This window comes from Dendrobates tinctorius, unplaced genomic scaffold, assembly GCF_039654945.1.
Source record: "Dendrobates tinctorius isolate UK_male_01 unplaced genomic scaffold, ASM3965494v1 ptg000063l, whole genome shotgun sequence".
NCBI lineage: Eukaryota > Metazoa > Chordata > Amphibia > Anura > Dendrobatidae > Dendrobates > Dendrobates tinctorius.
Window position 1 is genome coordinate 12,755,926 of NW_027361731.1, and position 22,143 is coordinate 12,778,068.

At 45.6% G+C, this 22,143-nt stretch overlaps 2 protein-coding genes across 6 annotated transcripts in view; both read right to left on the reverse strand.

The window, feature by feature from the left end:
• LOC141094189 (uncharacterized) overlaps positions 1-22,143 on the reverse strand; it is a 402,263-nt gene that overhangs the window by 119,294 nt on the left and 260,826 nt on the right. The window lies entirely within an intron of this gene.
• Positions 2,512-22,143, reverse strand: part of LOC141093937 (uncharacterized) — a 61,497-nt gene continuing 41,865 nt past the window's right edge. Inside the window, exon 2 of the mRNA XM_073579618.1 lies at positions 2,512-5,832. Within this exon, the coding sequence (XP_073435719.1) occupies positions 3,767-5,832 (2,066 nt within the window). The 3' untranslated portion in view covers positions 2,512-3,766. The remainder of the gene's footprint in view (positions 5,833-22,143) is intronic.

The window sequence follows — 22,143 nt, forward strand, 5'->3', positions numbered from 1 at the left end:
GAAGATGCTATGAGGGACATGGCCTCTGGAAAAGCCCCTGGGCCGGATGGGTTTCCTATTGAGCTGTACAGGAAATACCGGGAGATTTTGGCGCCACTTTTGTTGTCGGTGTTCCAGGGGATCTGGGGGGGGGGGGGGGTCATGCCGGAGTCCTTCTATGAAGCTAATATAATAGTGCTTAAGAAAGAAGGGACGGACCCTCTGGACTGTGGATCTTATCGCCCCATATCTTTAGTAAATGTGGATTACAAAATTTTCACTAAAATCTTGGCTACTTGGCTAAACTCAATTATTTTGGAACTTATACACCCTGACCAGACTGGCTTTATGCCCGGTAAAAGCACCTCCATTAATATTAGACGGGTTCAATCGGTGGTCCAATACAGCTCCCTGGTACCAGACAATAGGTGGGCATTGGCATCGTTGGATGCAGCCAAGGCCTTCGATTCCCTTGAATGGCCTTTCCTCCACTCATGCTTGCAGAAATTTGGTTTTGGGGATAGGTTCCTAAAATGGGTTAATACATTGTATATGAAACCTAAGGCCCGTATCATTGTAAATAGTTCCACTTCTGAATCCTTTTCTTTGCACAGGGGGACTCGTCAGGGGTGTCCCCTTTCCCCGGCCCTCTTTGCTCTTGCAATAGAGGCTTTGGCAATTCGCATGAGAGCTTCCCCTAATATTGTGGGTATAGAGATAGCGGATCGGGTGGATACCATAGGCCTATATGCTAATGACATGGTAATATTAATGGATAGGGCAGAGGAGACACTGACGGAGGTGACTGCTACCATAAACAAATTCAGTAAATATTCCGGCCTGTATATAAATTGGGAGAAATCTGCTCTGATGCCTCTTTCTCATACCCCGATGCCGCGACTTGGGACTCTCTCCTTGCTGCCTATTGTACCACATTTTAAATATCTGTGTTCATATCTCTCAGTCCAGCACGCTTGATCTGCAACTTAATATATTTCCACTACTAGAAATGGTTAAAGTCAAATTTGCGATCTGGAGCAAACTCCCACTGTCTGTAGCTGGACGCATTAATTTAAATAAAATGATATTACTCCCTAAGATCAGCTATTTTCTCCAATATAGTGCTGTGGTGGTGCCGAAGTCTTTGTTCACCACTTTGAATTCCCAGATTACGTCTTTTATATGGGGGAAGGCCAGGCCCAGGCTCAGGCTGTCCACCCTACAAAGGCCAAAAAGGGGGGGGGGGGCGCTGCCGGATTTTTTTCTATATTAAGGCGGGACAGGCCAGAGCTATAAATACTGTAAGTGGATGTCTGGTAATCATCTTCCTAACTCTGAAAGCCATCTGCTTCATGCCGCACATGTTGATTGCCCGCTGGGGATTTTGGAATTGGAGAAAGTAAATGTCCCACGTTTGCTACCCATGCTTCGTCTGGCAAGATTAATATGGAGACAGATTAAGAGGGTGGTGGGATTTAGTGATATCATAGCTGAAATGCCCTTATGGAATAAGTTATTTTCCGACACTGCTTGCCCACCCGTCTGCCGAATTCTGGTCTCAGTACAATGTTTCTACGATAGGGGATTTATGGGACTCCGGTACACTATTATCTTTTGAACAATTACAAGCTAAGTGTAATGCCCCGAGGTCGCAATTCTTCCGATATTTGCAATTAAGATCAGCCCTTCAATCGCATGAGACATGTCGGTATGAGTAATGCTATTTCGTCTCTACCCTTGATAGGCATTCTTAAATCACAAGGTCCCCAGGGTCTCGTCTCCTCTCTGTATACATACATGCTATCCGTGGGGACAGAATCTGCCGTATGCTTAATTAGGGGGAAATGGGAAAGGCTCATCCCTGATGCGCAGGGAGAGGAATGGGAGGAAATCCTGGAGTCACCAACTAAGGTGTCTCCGTCAATCAACAATAGAATGATACAACTTTATATTATAAACCAATCATATTTGACTCCGACTCGGCTCTTTAAGATGGGCAGTTTCCTATCTTTGGAGTGTCTGAGATGTCATACATCAGATGCAGATTTTATTCACATGATTTGGCAATGTGCAATTATAGCACACTATTGAAAAGAGGTGACATCATTAACCTCCCTGGCACAAATTCCTGTTCCCCTTGAGCCATTGGTTTGTCTGTTTGGGGCGTGGGATGACGAGACATGGGGACATTATACGGGGATTTTCCTACGGGAGACATTGTTTATGGCACGGAAGGTGCTGGCACTGCGGTGGATGGGAGGTTCGGATCCCTCCCTTAGGGCCTGGATTGAATAGGTGAACTCGATCATACCGTACGAGCGTACGCTGTACCAAAACAGAGGGTGCCTGGGTAAATTTGAGAAGATATGGGAGAGGTGGAATTCCTCTCATCTCATGTTGTAGGACAGAGATATCGCATGATAAGAGTTATCTATATGGACATAGGCTGCAAATAGTTGTTGTTTTGTAGTAGTAGTAATGGTTTAGAGGTTGGTAGGCTTTATTATTTGAATAATAACACACAGACTAATGTAAGGCAATTGACAGTATGTTTTATTCTATACACAACTGGTATACATACACTGTTTTGACATTAATGCTCTGTGGAATGTATATGTATATGTGTTATATGGTATTTTTATCATTGTCAGTTTGCATATTGTATACCCTGGCTCAATAAACGAATTTAAAAAAAGAAAGAAACACATGAAATAGATCACTCTGTGTGTAATGACTTTATATAGTATACGAGTTTCACTTTTTGTATTGAAGAACTGAAATAAATTAACTTTTTGATGACATTCTAATTTTGTGATAATCACGCTAAATATGGATTCTGGGAATGTCCAGGGCATCACAGAATGGTCTCATGTCGCTCGGATCTTTAAAAGTATACAATGTTCCATTTCTCCGGATCTGCAGCTGGAAAGGGCACCTCCAGGAGCACATCAGGACATCTTCCCAGACGGCATCAAGTAGTAGTTTCAATACCCTTTTTTTTTTTTTAGGAAGTGTCATTCAGGATGTGCGTTTTCCATTTAAATCAACAGGGACCAAACTCCTTGATTTCCTCATAATGGACTCTTTTACATTGAAAAAAATGTGTGACAGAAAACGTCTCTTGGACGCTCAGGATCTGGGCCATGATTGCCTAGTGTATATCAATCTTCAGCTCCTTATCAATAGGGTCACCAAAGATATTTTTGAATAATGTTTACAGTGTTGACTTAATCGCTTGTGCATTGATGCTTTTAGGTATACCCCTTATCCGATTATTGCAATTTTCTTGGTAATCAACCAGATTAATCAGACTGTATGTGTCTGTGAAGATCCAGTGTTTATGAGCATTTTGATGGCTCATAACTTGTTCGACATCATCCTGTAATCTCTGTACCTTGTCAGTAAGCTGTGACTATTCTAGAAGTGAAGGAACATATTTCAGTTTGGTATGTGGTCTCCAGCCTCTGTATATATTGCTCAAAGTCTTGATTAGTAGGGAAACACACAATGTGATGCTTCAAATCAATTATGGCATTCCCCATATCAGAATCTCCTGTGGCTAGGGAGGGGGGGTTCTTAAATTTCACCGTGAAGCAAGCACTGCTCAGTGTGTGGTTTTCGGTTAGACTACACGAACATTGGTTGAGCTTTGTTCTTTAAGGCCGACTAAGAGAGGAGAAGATGGTGCAGGACTTACAGGCTTGAGCCGTCAGGCATCATGAGGAATAAGACTGCTGCTTTTCTACGCTGAGGTGAGGGAAGATGAGCAATTCAATAAAAAAGGCTTCTACCCTGTGTGACTGCTCTGGTGACTAAGAAGAAAGGATTTCTTCACAAAACAATTTCCACATTCTGAACAGGAAAAAGGTTTCTCCCCTGTGTGAGTTCTCTGGTGTACAACAACATCAGATTTCCGGTTAAAACCTTTCCCACATTCTAAACATGTAAAAAGCTTCTCCCCTGTGTGGGTTCTCTGGTGGTTCTCCAGATGGGTTTTCCGGTTAAAACATTTCCCACATTCTGAACATGTAAAAAGCTTCTCCCCTGTGTGGGTTCTCTGATGTCTGACAAGAAGCGTTTTCCGGTTAAAACCTTTCCCACATTCTGAACATGTAAAAAGCTTCTCCTCTGAGTGAGTTCTTTGGTGCCGAACAAGATCTGATTTCAGGTTAAAACATTTTCCACATTCTGAACAGGAAAAAGGTTTCTCCCCTGTGTGAGTTCTCTGGTGTACAACAACATCAGATTTCCGGTTAAAACATTTCCCACATTCTGAACATGAAAAAGGCTTCTCCCCTGTGTGGGTTCTCTGATGCCTGACAAGAAGCGTTTTCCGGCTAAAACATTTCCCACATTCTGAACATGAAAAAGGCTTCTCCCCTGTGTGGGTTCTCTGATGCCTGACAAGATGCGTTTTACAGTTAAAACATTTCCCACATTCTGAACATGAAAAAGGCTTCTCCCCTGTGTGGGTTCTCTGATGTCTGACAAGATGCGTTTTCCAGTTAAAACATTTCCCACATTCTGAACATGAAAAAGGCTTCTCCCCTGTGTGGGTTCTCTGATGCCTGACAAGATGCGTTTTACAGTTAAAACATTTCCCACATTCTGAACATAAAAAAGGCTTCTCCCCTGTGTGGGTTCTCTGATGTCTGACAAGATGCGTTTTCTGGTTAAAACGCTTCCCACATTCTGAACATGAAAAAGGCTTCTCCCCTGTGTGCGTTCTCTGGTGGTTCTCAAGATCTGTTTTCTGGTTAAAACATTTCCCACATTCTGAACATGAAAAAGGATTCTTCTCCCCTGTGTGAGTTCTCTGGTGGATCTCAAGATTAGTTTTCCGATTAAAACATTTCCCACATTCTGAACATGTAAAAGGCTTCTCCCCTGTGTGAGTTCTCTGGTGGTTCTCAAGATTAGTTTTCCAATTAAAACATTTCCCACATTCTGAACATGAAAAAGGCTTCTCCCCTGTGTGAGTTCTCTGGTGCCTAGCAAGAGCCACTTTCCAATTAAAACATTTCCCACATTCTGAACATGAAAAAGGCTTCTCCCCTGTGTGTGTTCTCTGGTGGTTCTCAAGATCTGCTTTCCGGATAAAACATTTCCCACATTCTGAACATGAAAAAGGCTTCTCCCCTGTGTGAGTTTTCTGGTGTACAACAACATCAGATTTCCGGTTAAAATCTTTCCCACATTCTGAACATGTAAAAAGCTTCTCCCCTGTGTGAGTTCTTTGGTGCCCAACAAGATTTGATTTCACGTTAAAACATTTTCCACATTCTGAACAGGAAAAAGGTTTCTCCCCTGTGTGAGTTCTCTGGTGTACAACAACATCAGATTTCCGGTTAAAACCTTTCCCACATTCTGAACATGTAAAAAGCTTCTCCCCTGTGTGGGTTCTCTGGTGGTTCTCAAGATGCGCTTTCCGGTTAAAACATTTCCCACATTCTGAACATGTAAAAGGCTTCTCCCCTGTGTGGGTTCTTTGGTGCCTAACAAGATCTGATTTCTGGTTAAAACATTTCCCACATTCTGAACATGAAAAAGGCTTCTCCCCTGTGTGAGTTCTCTGGTGGTTATCATGATGCTGTTTCAGGTTAAAACATTTCCCACATTCTGAACACGAAAAAGGTTTCTCCCCTGTGTGAGTTCTTTTTTCCTTAGTAGTCAGTAATGAATCAGAAGACAGGACCTGTTTCAAAGGATCAGATGACAGATCATTGCTTTGAAGAGATTTTGGTCTATCTGCAGTAATAGCATTCACTTCTATTGTATCCTGTGGGATCTCAAGATCATCTGATTTTAAAATTGAAGATGTCAGCTGTCCTCCTGATCTCCTGGTAAAGTCATCTGCAAAGAATAATAATTATTATTTCGGAATAAAATATTCTTGAATTTCACATTTTATTAACATTTCTACTTAAACGGACAGTTAAAATGGAAAGCTATTTAAAAAGATTCAATTATTCACCAGGACAATGACAGTTCACAGTCTAATATAAAACCTCATAGGATGAACCAGTGGAGCCTGGTGTTTTCAACTGTTTGTTTATTCCAATATTTGGAAGGCAGAATGAACAGACACCAAACAATCTTATGTAGGTGAAAATAACACTAATAAAATCTTGTACTCATCACGTAAAAAAAAAAAAGTTCCCACTCAGGTCCTTGAGTGGGGACTTGAAAAAAAGTCTTAGATACTTAACAGGATTTTTCTAAACCCAGACAGCACCATAACAGAGGGGATACGCCCACCAAGCACATGAAACCTACAGGCTAAAAAGGCGGCACCTCTTCCTCGCATAAGTTGGATTACACAGCATGAGAGGACCTTCCAATGATTATTAATAAAAACATAATAAAACTAACACCACATAATAAACTAAAGGTGTGGAAGCACAACGCTAGTGATAGTGCTCACCCACGTGTAATGGGAATATAAGGGTGCTGTCATGGGTTCAGAAAAATCACGCTACCGGTAAGTAACAGACTATCGATCACCCATGACAGCACAATTTGAGATTCACAGAGAAATTTAATCTGAGGTGGAACTACCTCCTGGAGCAGCCCTGACCAAGGGTGAGGTTGGAGGATGCACCCATATCCTATCTATAGTGCCTATGAAGGTAGAAGTAGAGGACCAGGTTGCTGCCTTACAGAGGTTTTCTATAGAGTCATCCGACCTCTCTGCCCAGGAAGATGCCACGGCCCGAGTAGAATGATCATTGAGACGTTATGGGGCCATCTTGCCACTTGCTAAGTAGGCTAGAGAAATAGCCTCCGTAATCCACCTAGCAATTGTGGTTTTTGAGGCTCTACACACTTTCCTAAAACTCTGGAGGGATATGAACCAAGACCTATCCTTTCTTCAGTGTTTCAAAGTATCTAAGACAGGTATCTAATTACACATCTCCTATCATCCAAAGTATGCAGTTTTTCCTCCTTCTGTTTTTTGGATTGGAACAAAAGGAGGGGAGGTCGACTTCTTGTAGCCTGGAATCATGACCCTTCTTTGGAAAGGTAGGCTGGATCGGGCTTAAAGATTACCCTATCGTCTAGGATTTGGGTGAATGGTGGGGCTATAGAAAGAGCCTGAATATCACTGACTCTTCTGGCTGATGTCAATGCTACCAGCAGACCTGTTTTAAGCGAAAGAACCGATTCCATAGGTTCAAAAGGAGCATCCGTTAAGGCTGTCAGGACCAGATTTAAGTCCCACGATAGAAATGGTCCTAGATTTTAATGATGCTTTTGTAGATCGTGAAACCTAATAATTACCGGCCACATCACAGGTGTACAGAGCCCCAAAGAGCTGCCACGTGCACTTTAATGGTACTGGTGGACAAACCTAACTCAAGGCTTTCTACAAAAATTTGAAGATAATCCTTACCAGTGGTTCATCTTCAACCCTAGAATCTGAAGAGTATAAAAATTTTCTCCATGTCCTAGCATATATTCTGGTCGTGACTGCTTTCCAACTTTGAAGCATAATGGATACAAGGTTTGGGGAAAAAACTCTCCCTTAACAGTGCGCTTTCAAATTCCACAGTCAAGTGGAGGCTGGCTGCCTGATGATTTAACACTGGCCTGAGAAAGCAGCTTCAGCACCTCTGAAATAACCCATGGATTGGACACCTATATATCCTTCTTAGCCATGAAAACCATGGTCTTTTCAGTCAGAAGGGAGCAATCAACACAATCCTTGCCCTGTCCTCCCTGATTTTTCTTATGACTGGTGGGAGCCGGGCTATTGCAGGGAACGAGTATGTTAGGCTAAAATCCCAGGAGGCCCGGAATGCGCCTACTACTAGGAGATACCTGTTTAGTCTGCTTGCAAAAAGGTCTATGAGCGAGAGACCCCACATCCAAACTATCTGAAGATTTCATGACTCAGCGCTCCCACACTCCCCTTGATTTACATAAGCCACTGATAACTGATTGTCCAAGAGGATCGTGACATGCAGGCCCTGTAGGGATACAAGACATTTATTTACAGCCTTCTCTACTGCCAGCAATTCCTTTGCATTTGACAACAGTGTTTTCTCACTCCTGGTCCATACTCCCTGGCCCACCTCTCTTCCTAGTTCAACCCTGTGGAGACATGGGGGTCAGTGAGTGCTCTTGTCCACTTGCCCGGCTGTCTTTAGAAAGACTGCATAGACCAGGCTTATACCAATGAATACCCTCTCTCCCCGTGGGCAGAAAACTACTCAAACAACCAGGGCTGTGGAGTCGGAGCTCATTTTGGTGGAGTCGGTATAAAATGGACCGACTCCTAAAATATGTAATAAATTGGGTACAGTAGTTCAATACAGGATGTGCTGAATATTTTTTCATAGGAATATGGGAAAGTTATGAAATGTCCTATAAATGACTGTTCTATTCCTGATCTAAGGCTACATTCACACACAGCGTTTTTGCTGTTTTTTGTGGATACGTTTTTCAGCTGCAAAAGCAGATCAGCTTTTTAAAAAACCGCATCACCTGAAAGGTTTTTGAGCTCATGGATAATGTTTTCAATAGCAAAAGCAGATTAGAAATCTGCTCTATCTATATATCCATTTATCCATATCTGTCTATCCATATCTTATCTGTACCAAAAAGAATGAAAGCCGGGTAGCACACAGACTAACACTTCCTGCCAGGCAAAGGAGAAGGAAAGAGCGTCTCAAACATCATTAACAAGATATTTTGTAAGTGACAAAGTTACTGTAACAATGACAGCAGATATGTCTAAAAGACAAGACAGCTCATACAGCTTGTTGTGAAGGACGGTCTACCATTATCATTATTTGCACGACCAGCTTTTACAGCTCTTAATGGAGAAATGGCCCCCAAATTTGGTGTTTCTCTGGAAAGTATTAGAAAATTAGTGATTGAAGAAGCCCTTAAACAAAAGGAAGATCTTGGGCTACTTTCACAATAGCGTTTTTCTGCGCTGCGTTCGGAGCGCACATGAAACGCATGTCAAAAGCGCATGCAAACGCTGCGTTATTTTGTAGCATTATTGTGCGCTTAACAAAAAATCGCAGCGTTTTTATGCGTTTGCATTTTTTATGCGCTTGCATTTTTTACGCGCAATTAACTGGAGAAAAAATCCTTGAAAAATTCTTGCAACACACTCCACCAATGGGACACCAGTGGGTGTGTCTATGGAAATTCTTTATATAGACCCAGTTTACACCTGAATTCTTCACATTTGCTTGCATTTGACTTGAGAAACATGGATCTGCGCTGGAAGAGCTTTGACTTTGACTTGGATCTGGACGTGAGGACGGCTAAGGCTTATGCCGTCGCTTGCCATGAACAGAGGGATAGAGAGGCAGCGAAGACGGCAGCAGCGGCGTATGTGGATACATCTCATTATTGAGAGCCGTGGATCGTACCACACCCTATACAGCGAGCTACAGGCAAACCCGGAGAAATTTACGGATTATACCCGGATGACCAAAGAAACATTTCACTATTTGCTTGTTCGGGTAAAAGAAGTCATCCGCAGACAGGACACGCAGCTCCGGCGTGCGATTACTCCTGAGGAACGGCTCCTGGTCACATTAAGGTACGTAATATTTAAAAACCAATGCCTGCTGAATTTTCTTGCTTGTGACATGTACTCTTCAAAATCTGGCAGAATTACAGTTCTGCCATGTCGGTAACTACAAGCTGCGTTAATTTCTGGATGCCATGTGTTGAACCAAATGCTGCAGAATTTTTTTTTGTTTGTTTTAATGTAAAGTGTGTAAAAAAATTACATAAACACAAATATTAATTTTGGTTTTCTTTCTGTCACAGATTCCTGGTTACTGGAGACTGCACTTCCAGTACCGGATTGGAATCTCCACGTTGTCTGGAATTGTAGCGGACACCTGCCGGGCTCTCTGGAACGTTCTCTGTCCCGAATTCATGCCCATGCCAACCGCAGAAAAGTGGTTGGACATCACTGAAAGATTCTGGACTGTCTGCAATTTCCCTAACTGTTTGGGAGCGGTGGATGGGAAACACATCAGGATTATCAAGCCCAAAAGAACAGGCTCTAAGTTCTTTAACTACAAAAAGTACTTTTCAACTGTACTGATGGCCATTGCGGATGCAGACTGTACGTTTATTGCAGTGGACATTGGGGCATTTGGCCGTGGTAATGACTCCCAGGCTTTTAAGACATCAGACAGGGGCAGGAGGTTGTATGGCAACAACTTCAATTTCCCCATGCCACGGCCTCTTCCCAACACCGAAGATCCGCAACAGCCATTTGTAATGGTTGGTGATGAAGAGTTCCAGATGTGCCAACACCTCCTCAAACCCTACTCCAGCCGGGACTTGGACCTACAAAAAAGAATTTTCAATTACAGGCTGACCAGGGCCAGGAGAATAGCAGTGTGCGCCTTCGGTATACTTGTATCTAGATGGCGCATTCTTGGCACAGCTATAAATCTGAAACTGGAAACAGTGGATGAGGTGGTCAAGGCCTGTGTTGTTCTACATAACTTTGTACTTTCTCGAGAGCATCCGAACTTTGATCTTGATGATGTTGATCTTAATCCATTGCCTGATTTTACACAGCACCCTCTCAGGTCATCTGTTGAAGTTGGCCAAATGAGGGACCAATTTGCGGCCTACTTCAACTCAGATGTAGGATGGGTGGAATGGCAAGAGCAAATGGTTTAAAAAATTTTTCTTGCATGTTGTTTGTATGTTAATAAAAAAAAAAACTTTTGATACCTGTACTGAGTGCATTCTGTGTTTTTACACTCCCAATACCATTAGCAAGTAGCCAGGTGTATCAGTGAGTTTATGATGCTGTGTTTTGTGTATCATGATTTCACTAATACTCCAGAGTAGGTGACTATATAGATTATGTGGTTATTTACAAGGTATATCTATAGCTCCTTGCATTTTTTAAATGAGAACAATAGATATACCTTGCACTCAACACAATCCTCTATAGCAAGGGTTTTAAAACTTTACTCCTAATGTCAACCAACATATCATGTTTACATTTTTTTTTTTTTTAACTAACTCCAATGTAATTATTAAAAACATGCTATGTTGGTTTGGTTTGAACACTGTAGTTAGGGAAACCAACTCTACTCAGTTTGCAATACACCAGATATCTCGATTACCGACGTTTCTTGTGTCAGTCTTGGAGATATGTTTTGTCAAGGAAACCAAACTACATCTTCACCAACTCCACAAGGTTCAACAACTGATCATGTTGTAATGAAATCCATAGTTGCTAAAAAATTTTCAAACAGAGGATTCCATCCAACATGATCTTTTGTTGGACCTTGAAGCCTGGAGTTGGGGAACCCTGCTGGATGCACTCTGTGCAATATTCCTACAATGTAGAGATTGTTCTGGAAAAGGAAAGTCATGTAGATTAGACCTATGTGACTTGTTTTTTCCACAGCAGTCTCTACATTCTAGTAATATTGAACACACTAGATCCAGCAGGGTTCCCCAACTCCACTCCACAAGGTTCAACAACAGATCATGTTGTAATGAAATCAATAGTTGCTAAAAAAATTTCAAACGGTGGATGGACAAAGTTTTTTTCTTCTTCTTCTTTGGCGCAGGAATATCCTGCCCGGACCGACTTGCAGCCTGTGACCGCCTTACTTTTGTTGACCGCCTGGTGACGGTGGACTGTGGCGTTGCCCTGTAAAATAGGGAATGCGGATCACCCCTTTGGTGCTCTGTGGTGGCGGTGCTGCTAGAAGTGGCGGTGCTCCTAGAAGGAGAGAAATTTGGGTCGGTGCTCTGAGCAGGAGGCTGCCTGTCTGGGATCTCATCAAAAGTTCTTGGGGGACTCAGAGGAGGAGAATTGGTGGCGGTTATGTTGACATGAGGAGTGTTGGTGGTGCTCTTTTGCTGCGGAGTGCTGGCGGTGCTCCTTTGCTGATGAGTGCTGGCGGTGCTCCTTTGCTGATGAGTAGTGGTGGTGCTCCTTTGCTGATGAGTGGTGGTGGTGCTCCTTTGCTGCGGAGTGCTGGCGGTGCTCCTTTGATGAGTGGTGGTGGTGCTCCTTTGCTGCGGAGTGCTGGCGGTGCTCTGTTGCTGCGGAGCGGTGGCGGTGCTCCTTTGCTGAGGAGTGCTGGCGGTGCTCAGTTGCTGAGGAGTGCTGGCGGTGCTCAGTTGCTGATGAATGCTTGCGGTGCTCAGTTGCTGTGGAGTGCTGGCGGTGTTCTGTTGCTGAGGAGTGCTGGCGGTGCTCCGTTGCTGTTGACTGCTGCTGTCGGTAGCTCAAGCAGGTTCTCTGGCGGTTTGGCTCCAAGCTGGTGGTGCTGTGGCGGTGGTGGTGCTCCATACAGGAGCAGCGCTTGCCATAGTGGTGGTGGTGGAGGAGTGTCCAGCAGCACTCAGACTTGAGGTGGTGTAGCGATGTCCAGCTTCGCTGGGAATGCAGGTGTCCGTGCAGTGATATGCAGCAGAAGTCGGTAGTGTGGTTAAGCAAGTCAGCGGTGGAACTGTTGGAAATGACACCACTGACTGCTGAACATACCGATTCTGCTGCATAGCCTTCAAGTAAGCAGTGTTGCAGGCCTGTAACACACTCAGCTGTTGCTCAGGACTAAGGTGTTCCGCCATGCCCTGTTCAATTTTACTGAAAAAATGGTGCGCTGGTCTGTTGAGGTCGGCCTCCAGACGGTCAAGGCGCAGGTCGACAGAGTGGAAGCGGTGTTCCATGTGGTTAAAACCACGTTCCATGTGGTTAAAACCACGCTCCAACAGGGAAAAACCGCTTTCCGTTCTGGCGGCCAGCGCCTTGAGGCTGGCCTTAAAGGCCTTGCTGAAGTGCATGAACTCGGGCATGACATTCCTGTCCAAGGCACTCTGCCGCTGGCGGGTAGTGCCCGCATAACCAGTGACAGAGACCTGGGACAGGGGAACACCTGATGGACCAGCTTCCTGGTCACCAGCTGTCTGTATTGCTGACCTGCAAGATGCTTCCTGGCTGTCGGATGGCTGGGACGGGTCCGAGGTCGATCGATGAAGAACCGCTCCCGGGACAGGGTCAGGTTGCAGGGTGCTGCTCCAAGTGCTGTGGAAAGAAAGGGAAAACATGAGTATCATGAATGTACAAGAAGCATCACCTGTGGAATAGAAAAGCACATAGTAATAACAAACCCAAAAAAAAAAAAAAAAAAAAACTTACGCTCTGCTGGTAAGGACCGATCTCAGGAAAGCCAACTCACGATGGTAGCAGTACTTTCTTCTGCGCCTTGCCGCAGAACCACTCCGAACCTGTCCCTCAGCACGAACATCAGTGTTGAAGCGGTCCTTCATCGAGCGCCAACGTGTGCGGATTTTTTGCACTGTTGGTAAAAAAAAAAAAAAAAAAAATTTAAAATGCACTACTTTTAACGTCATTCTCACCACACACACCTGACTGAACTTTGAAAACAGTCACTGCTGCAGCACCATAAAATCACCACCACCGTCAGGTCCACAAAACAATGCAGCAGTTAAAGACACAAATCAATCACAGTTTTCCAACAGGCATTGGTGCTTTTCATGCAAGAATATATCTTGCAAAAAACACATCAGCACCGTCAGGTCCACAAAACAATGTAGCAGTTTTTAAGAATACTCACATTTTAGCTCCTGAAGCTTGAATCCACAGGTAGAAGGCTCTTGGAGGTGCTTATCTGGTCTCTGCAAGGCTGTATGTTGAGTAATTGTCTGACCCTGAAGACACCTTCTTTTATGTACACTCCTCCAAAATAATGTTGCTTGTTTAGGGGGAGTTCTAGACAAGTGTCTAGACATAGTTTACTCAAATCGCGTGCGCGCACAAGGCGCTGACGTGCGCGGTGCCAAGCGCTCGTCAGCGACCACATAGACTGTAATGCTATTATTGTGCGCACATCGAGAGCGCGCAATTTTTTTAACGATGCCGTCGGAAAAAAATGCAACATGTAGCGTACGGCGCATCTGGGCGCACACCTGTAAAATGCGCAGCGAACGCTAAACGCTGAAGAGCGCGTACATTCGCAAGACCCTGCGATCACCATGTTAAAGATAGGGGGACATTGCGCGTGCGCCCGATAGCGCACGATGTGCTGCGCGATCGGACGCTAGTGTGAAACCAGCCTTAAAAAGTTGCTTCATGTTTCTTAAAATGGATGCCTGCACACGTCACAGAGTGAACTATTTTGCCATCAATGTTCGATATGTTTGTGACAACAAAGAAATTGTTACCAAGACACTGGCAGTAAAAGACACTAAAGCTCATCACAGCAGCCAGTTTCTCCAGGCCTTAGTGAAAAAAGTTCTGCAAGATTACGAACTCAAAAAAGAACAGGTTCTTGCTATTATAACGGACAATGCTTCAAACATTATAAGTACAATTACACTGATGAATGAGAGGAATGAACAACAGCTAGAAGAACATTTAGGATTCAGTGTGTTTGAGATGGAAGGCCACAGTGCTGTTCATGTAACTGAGGAACAAACAGATATTACAACAGAAGAACAGCAAAATTATACTGCAGAAAACCGGATTACTTACCGGTAATACTCTTTTGTAGAGTCCACGACAGCACCCACTGAGAGAGGGGATCCGCCCCAGGAACAGGAAACCTACAGAGAGATAAATGGGGCGGTCCCCCTCGCTCCTTCAGTTTGTATTACCGAGAACAACGGAGGAACCGCCATACATATTTTAGTCATTTTGTTTGGGCGATTCATATATCTTACCCCTATAGCCTTACATTCGCTAAGTTTAATCATATATTAAATTCTAATTACAATCTCCACCACCAAGGAGACCCATGTGTGAAAAATTCTTACGGGAGGGAAGTGAGCGGGTGCTGTCGTGGACTCTACAAAAGAGTATTACCGGTAAGTAATCCGGTTTTTCCTCTTCGCCACGACAGCACCCACTGAGAGATTTCCAGAGATAATCAACTGGGAGGGCACACCGTGCTAAGGACAGATCTACCAAAAGACAGATCCTTTGTAGAGGACAAATCTAGTCTATAGTGACTATAGAAGGTAGATGGAGAAGACCAGGTTGCAGCCTTACATATTTGTTCAATTGGGACGTTTGCTCTCTCGGCCCAGGAGGATGATATGGCTCTAGTAGAGTGCGCCTTAATCCCCAGCGGAGGGTCTTCTCCTTTTGCCAAATATGCCATTGTGATCGCATCTCTAATCCACCTGGATAATGTGCCTGTTGTAACTCCAGACCCCTTTCTGTTGCCCTGGAAGGAGACAAAAAGAGACCTACTCTGCCTCCAGGGACTGGTCCTATCAAGGTAGGCTAGTACCGCTCTTCTCACATCTAAGGTGTGATATTTCACCTCGTCCTGGTTTGACGGGTTCTCATAGAAGGAAGGTAGGCATATCTCCTGAGACCTATGAAATTTAGTTGCCCGTTTGGGAATGTAGGACGGGTCTGTCTTCAAAATCAGTCTGTCTCGTGTTATTGACAGGAACGGAGGGTCTACTGATAGAGCATGAAGATCACTTACTCTTCTAGCTGATACTAAAGCTACTAGTGTAGCAGTTTTCAATGAGAGGCACTTCACTGATGCCGACTTTATGGGCTCAAACGGGGCCTGAGTAAAGGCATCCAAAACCAGAGTAAGGTTCCATGCCGGAAGCCGAGGGATATGCACGGGTTCTGATTGTTGACAAGCTGAAACAAAACGGCTTACCCATCTATTTGCTGCCACGTTATAGTTAAATAGGGCTCCTAGGGCCGATATATGGACCTTTAGAGTATTAACTGAGAGGCCCAAATCTCGGCCTTTTTGAAGAAACTCTAAGATGGGCGTAATGGGTACTTCACCGGCTAGCTCTGCTGGGTGAAAGGCCAGGAATTTTCTCCACACCTTAGCGTATATTCTTGTAGTAGACTCTTTCCTACTTTGTAGCAGGGTATTAATCAGGTTTTTCGAAAAGCCCTTCTGCTTCAATATTTCCCTTTCAAATTCCAGGCCGCTAGGTGTAGGGCTTTGGCCTGTGGATGGTAGCAGGGTCCCTGCGAGAGAAGATCCTGGTGCAGCGGCAGGATCCATGAGTCGGTTATTGACATGGCTCTCAGCCATGAAAACCACGGCCTTTTGGGCCAAAACGGGGCTATCAAGATGACCCTCGCCCTCTCTTGTCTTATTTTCCTGACTACTGTTGGAAGTAGAACCATTGGAGGGAAGGCATAGGCTAGCTGGAATGCCCAGGGTGCTTGGAGGGCATCTAGAATGTCTGGGTTGTCTGACCTGTAGAGCGAAGCGAACTTCCTTACGCGTCTGTTGGCTCTGGTGGCAAACAGGTCTATCTCTGGTCTGCCCCATTCTGTCGCTATTGTCTCGAAGACGTGCCTGCTGAGGACCCACTCGCCCTGATATAGGACCTGGCGACTGAGATAGTCTGCTTGAGAGTTGTCTATTCCTCTTATGTGGAGTGCCGACAAGGAGTGAAGATGTAGCTCGGCTATCTCTAGGATCTTTTCCGCGATAGACATCAACGGTCCCGACCGCGTACCTCCCTGTCGGTTTATATAGGCCACTGCGGTGGTATTGTCTGTCTGGATCCTCACGTGGGTTCCTCTTAACTGCGGGAGAAATTGAGATATCGCATAGTAAATTGCTTTTAGCTCCTTTACATTAGAGGAGGTTTCTATCTCATGTTTACACCACCGGCCTTGTATCATGTGCTCCTCCAGGTGGGCCCCCCAACCCAAGGGGCTAGCATCCGTGGTGAGCACCTTGGAGGGAGTTACCCACCATTGCACTCCCTTAGACAAATTGGTAGTATTTAACCACCACTTTAGGGATTTAACGACTTCTGGCGACAGGGACATCCTCCCTTCCAACCGCCCCTGCAGTCTCTCTGTTTCCTGCAGAATAGCCCACTGTAGTCTTCTAGAGTGGAACTGGGCCCATTGCACCGCTGGGATGCACGATATCAGGGACCCCAGCAAGGACATACCCTGTCTCAATGATATTACGGGTCTTCCTGTAGTATTCTGTATCTTATTGATTATGGCCACTGCTTTAGCGTCTGGTAGAAAACACTTCTGACTTACAGAATCTACTTGCAGGCCTAGGAACCTCTGACAGGTAACTGGTTCTAGTCTGGACTTCTCCCAGTTGATTAGCCATCCTAGTGTTTGTAGGGATGAGATAATCTTAGCCATTCTAGTTTTGCACTGTGAAATAGAATTCCCTACTACGAGCAGGTCGTCCAAGTAAGGGACCACTAGTGTGTCATAAAGCCTTACATACGACATCACTTCCAGCATCAATTTGGTAAATACCCGAGGGGCCATGGATAGCCCGAATGGCATTGCCGCAAACTGGAAATGCTGAATCCGACCCTTGAACCAGACCGCTACCCGCAGGAACTTCTGGTGCTCTCGGTATATGGGTAGATGGTAATAGGCATCCTTTAGGTCCAAGACTGCCATGTAACACCTGGGAAACAAAAGTTTTATTGCAGAATTTATTGACTCCATCTTAAATGGCCTCAGCCTTAAGAAGGTATTAAGCTTCTTTAAATTTATTATGGTCCTAAAAGAGCCATCTGGTTTTGGGACTAAAAACAGAGAATAAAAGCCCATTCCTTCTTCGTCCCCTGGGACCTCTATCAGGACCTGTTTAGTTAATAATACTGCAATCTCCATCTCCAGTGCTTCCTGCTGTATCTGGGACTTCATGGAAGTCAATAGGAAGAAGTTCGGTGGATGCCGAACAAATTCTAGTTTTAGGCCCGATGAGACAATATCAATGGCCCATGGGTTTGATGTTATCCTCCCCCATTGGTGGCTGAATTCCAGTAGTCTGCCACCTACCGGTGTACTGGTATTAGCGGAACCTGTCTCCTCTGAAGGGACGCTTTCCGAATAGATTGCCCCTCTGTTTGGGGTCCTTATTTCCCCAGCGATCCTGGGGTTTAAAGTCTTTCTTTTTGCCAAATGGCGGCTTTCTGTAGGACCTCCTATTAAAGGGAATATACGGGTTAGGAAAACCTTTTTTTCTCTCTCCCGCTTTTGTTAAAATCTCGTCCAGTTCCGTGCCAAATAGGTACTTACCCTGGCAGGGTATAGCACACAGTTTAGTTTTTGTCTGCGTGTCCCCTTTCCACCCCTTCAACCATAAGGCCCGCCGGCCTGCATTGGTTAGCCCTGCTGCTCTAGCCGATAAACGGAGAGAGTCCGCTGAGGAATCGGAGAGGAAGGCCGCTGCTCCCTTAATGAGGGGCATAGAGGACAGGAGTTTATTCCTGGCCACTCCGTTTTTAATATTGTCCTCTAGGTTATTCAGCCATACCAACATTGATCTTGCTGTACACGTGGCTGCTATTGCGGGCTTAAAAGCTGCCGTACATGCTTCCCAGGATCGTTTAAGGAGTGTATCGGTCTTACGATCTAATGAGTCAGCCAAGGTTCCTGAATCCTCTACCGGCAGGGAGGATCTACGAGAGGTAGAGGCCACCGCCGCATCCACTTTGGGGGCTCTCGACCAAGCTGTCAATTCCTCATCGTCAAACGGATATTTACGCTTTGACGTTAAGGGGAGGAAGGTTCTCTGCCCCGGTTTTTCCCACTCCCTTTTCACCAGCTCTTTTATAGCTGGGACCACTGGGAATGCTCGGACCTTTCTACGGGAAATGCCTGCAAACATTATGTCTTGCGGAGTCTTGGGGTCTTTACTCTCTGGTAGCCCCATGGTATTTCAGACAGACTTAACCAAGTTACTGACGCTGTCCGTAGGGAAACACGCCTGCTCCTCGTCCTCTGAGGAAGGGTATTCCTGGGATCTATCAGAGTCTAGTTCCCCGGATTCTGACGGCGATTTTGACGCCGGCGAAGCTCCTCCCCTCGGTGAACTTATCTGTCTCACGGAGGAGTGACCCCCCCAGACTACTGGAGCTGCCCAAGGCCCGTAGCTCTTCTCAATCGCTCGGATATCCTCTTTCTTCCGTGAGGATTCCTCCTGTAAGGCCTCCTCAATACACGCTTGGCATAATCTTTTAGGGTGGCCGTCTGGGAGGGGCTGAGAACATAAGGAACACTCTCTATTTTTCGCCTTCTCCGTTCTTTTGGCCTAAAAAGGGGGGTATGGACCAGAAAAAAGAAGGCCTTCAGCTATTTATTCTGACTAAAAACACTCACCCGTGAGTCTCGTCAGCAAAACTACCGGCTGCGGGGTCCGCGCCTCAGGCTGAAACGAGGCGTGGGATGATTTTTTCTCCTTCCGTTTTTTCTCCAGGGGCTCAACTTGCCTGGACGGTCCGCTAGATTCCTTCCAGGAGCTGCCACTTCTTCTAGTGCTGCTGCTTCTCCTTGTAGCACCGCTTTGTCTGCTGCCATGTGGGGATTCCACTGGCTGACTTAGCGGGAGCGAAGCTGGGTCATCTATGGATGACATGACTGCGCACTGGCGCTGCCTCCGTGGCTTCTTTTTATAGCCTTTCCACTTTTTTTTTTTTTCATCCTCCATTTTTTTTTTTTTGCTCTTTCTGCGCATGCGCGGGCGTTCTCCCGTGAGCGCCGTCTCCTGCACTGATCCCGGAAGTCCTCCATACTACTTCCGGGTTGCCTGCCTGGGAGCGCCTGGAAGCGCTGATGCAGCGGCCCCGACAGTGACACCACGCACCCGGCCCATACGTTAACCCCTGCAGGTATGACCTCCGGTAGCGCTGCCTGGCACAAACGCTCAGGCTCCTCTGCTTCTTTCGGGGGGAGGGGGGGCACACGGCCACCATCCCTGATATGGCTAATGGCATTGTGTAATGCGTTCGTCCCCTTCCTGGGGGGGGGGTATACGCCCCTGTCCCCTCAGTGAGCCTTGGCACCTTCTTACCTCCGGCCTCACCTGCATTACCAGATCTGGGGGGGGGGGGGGAAACATCACCTCTCCGCCCGACGCTGCCTCCAGTCCTGGGGCCCCTGCTGCTCATATTATGCACGCAGGCGGCTACCAGACCAGGTATCCTCTTCTGCGGGTTCCTTCCTAGGAACAGGAAACCAAACTGAGGGAGCGAGGGGGAACGCCCCATTTATCTCTCTGTAGGTTTCCTGTTCCTGGGGCGGATCCCCTCTCTCAGTGGGTGCTGTCGTGGCGAAGAGGAAAATAGATGATCTTGTTGAAGCTGCTTCACACCTCTTTCCTATTCATCACATGCGCTGTGTTGTGCACACGCTGCAGCTGGCAATAAGAGAGAGTCTGCAAGAGGGACATGCTGGAAATCTGATTGGAAAAGTGAGGAAATTGGTTATTGCCGCCAGAACCCCTAAAATTGATTCCATCCTGAAGAGACGTGCTGGAAAAGGGCAATTGTTGATTAACTAAAACCGTTTCTTATAGATATGGCGAACCCTCAGGTAACCCGAAATGAAGGTCAATGGACACAGGTGGCTGAATTGAAGGAATTGCTTAATCACCCATTTACCGTGACTACAAAATTACAAGCGGAGGATTTAACTCCTGGCATTTTCATGAGGGAGTGGAAGAACTTGCTATTTTGTTGTTTAATCGCAGATGGCATTTCTGCTTCAATGAAACGGAGAGAGACACAGCTATTGGAAAATAAAAATTTTCTGGCAGCTGTTTATGTGGACCCAAGTCATCGTATATTGCTTGATGATCAACAGCTTACTAAAGGAAAAGAAGCTCTGACTGAGGTAGCAGTTAGGATGAGTGGCCTACAGGAGGACTGCCAGGCGCAAGAGGACTCGGGTCCTGACAGTGCTACTGCTGCCATATCTTCATCCTCATCAGATGAGGAGTTTGACTTTGACAAGTATTTGGATGACATGGAGCAGGTTCTAAAGTTGTATTCCAATAAATATTATGATCTAAATATATTGATTATTGTATCAAAAATGATTTAATGTCTGATGTTCACATTGTACTACAATAAATTTTTCACTTAAATATAAGCAATATATGTGGGAGTCTGAGTCGTGGAGTCGGTGTAAGGAAAATTGAGGAGTCGGAGTCGCAGGTTTGGCTTACCGACTCCACAGCCCTGCAGACAACACTGGGTGAGGGTAAAACAGTGTGGCATTAATTTATTGAACCACCAACACACATAGCATACATAAGATTCCCAGCAAATACCCATGATGGTGAAAATTACAGTCTCACCCTTCTGCTGACTTGCTGGGATCAGAGCTGCTTCCAGTGCCAAATACCCCCACCAGTGGCTCACCGCTTTTGGAGGGCCCCCACAGCGAGGAAGTAACGATAAGCTCAGGAAGCTAAATGAGAGCAGTGAGATATGTGGCCAGGTGACCGGTTTGTCCTCATCTGGATTCTTTACGACGTTTCTGGGGTTTCAATGATGGTCAATGAAGCAGTCCTGTGTTTTTCCAGCCATTTCTATGATCTTTTCCCTTTTAATGGGAGACAGAAAAATTATAGGATTGTAAGGCCAGACTCCATCTGAGTAAACCTCCGTTGTCCCAAGCAGTCCGATTTACCCAACTTAAAGGATTATGGTTGTTTAGGACAGGGAATTCATTGCCGCAGAGGTAGGGCTGCAATTTCTTTAGTGCCAAGACTATGGCCGAGCATTCTTTTTCTATTGTGGTGCATGCCCTCTCCTGATCCAACAGCTTCCGGGAAACATAGGCAACTGGGTGTTCCTGACCATCGGCCCCCACTTAAATGAGTAAAGCTCCCAATCCAATGTCCGATGCATCTATTTGGACAATGAACCGATGGTTTAAGTCAAGAGCAGTCAGGACCGGGCTTTGGGCTAGCTGTGTTTTCAACTGGAGGAATGTGGACTCACACTCTGAGATCCAGATGAGATTGCGTTCATATCATTTGGTGGTAAGGTCGGTGAGGGGCTTTGCTATTGTACTGTAATTGGGGATAAACTTTCGATAATAGTTTGCTGTCCCTAGGAAGGCACGCACCTGTTTTTGGCTGGCTGGGCGAGGCCACTGGGTAATGGCTTCTACTTTTGCAGGTTCGGGACGAATGCACCCACTTCCCACCTGATGGCCGAGGTATAGTACCTCGGCCATCCCCATCTGGCAACTGTCAGATCTGATGGTAAGCTAGGCTTTTGCTACGATCTGCAGCACCTGGGACACATGTTGGCGATGCTCTTCCCAGGTATCGCTGAAGATAGAGTTGTCATCCAGGTAGGCCCGGGCATGCCCCTGACATCCCTCTAATAATTGGTCCACCATCCTTTGGAAGG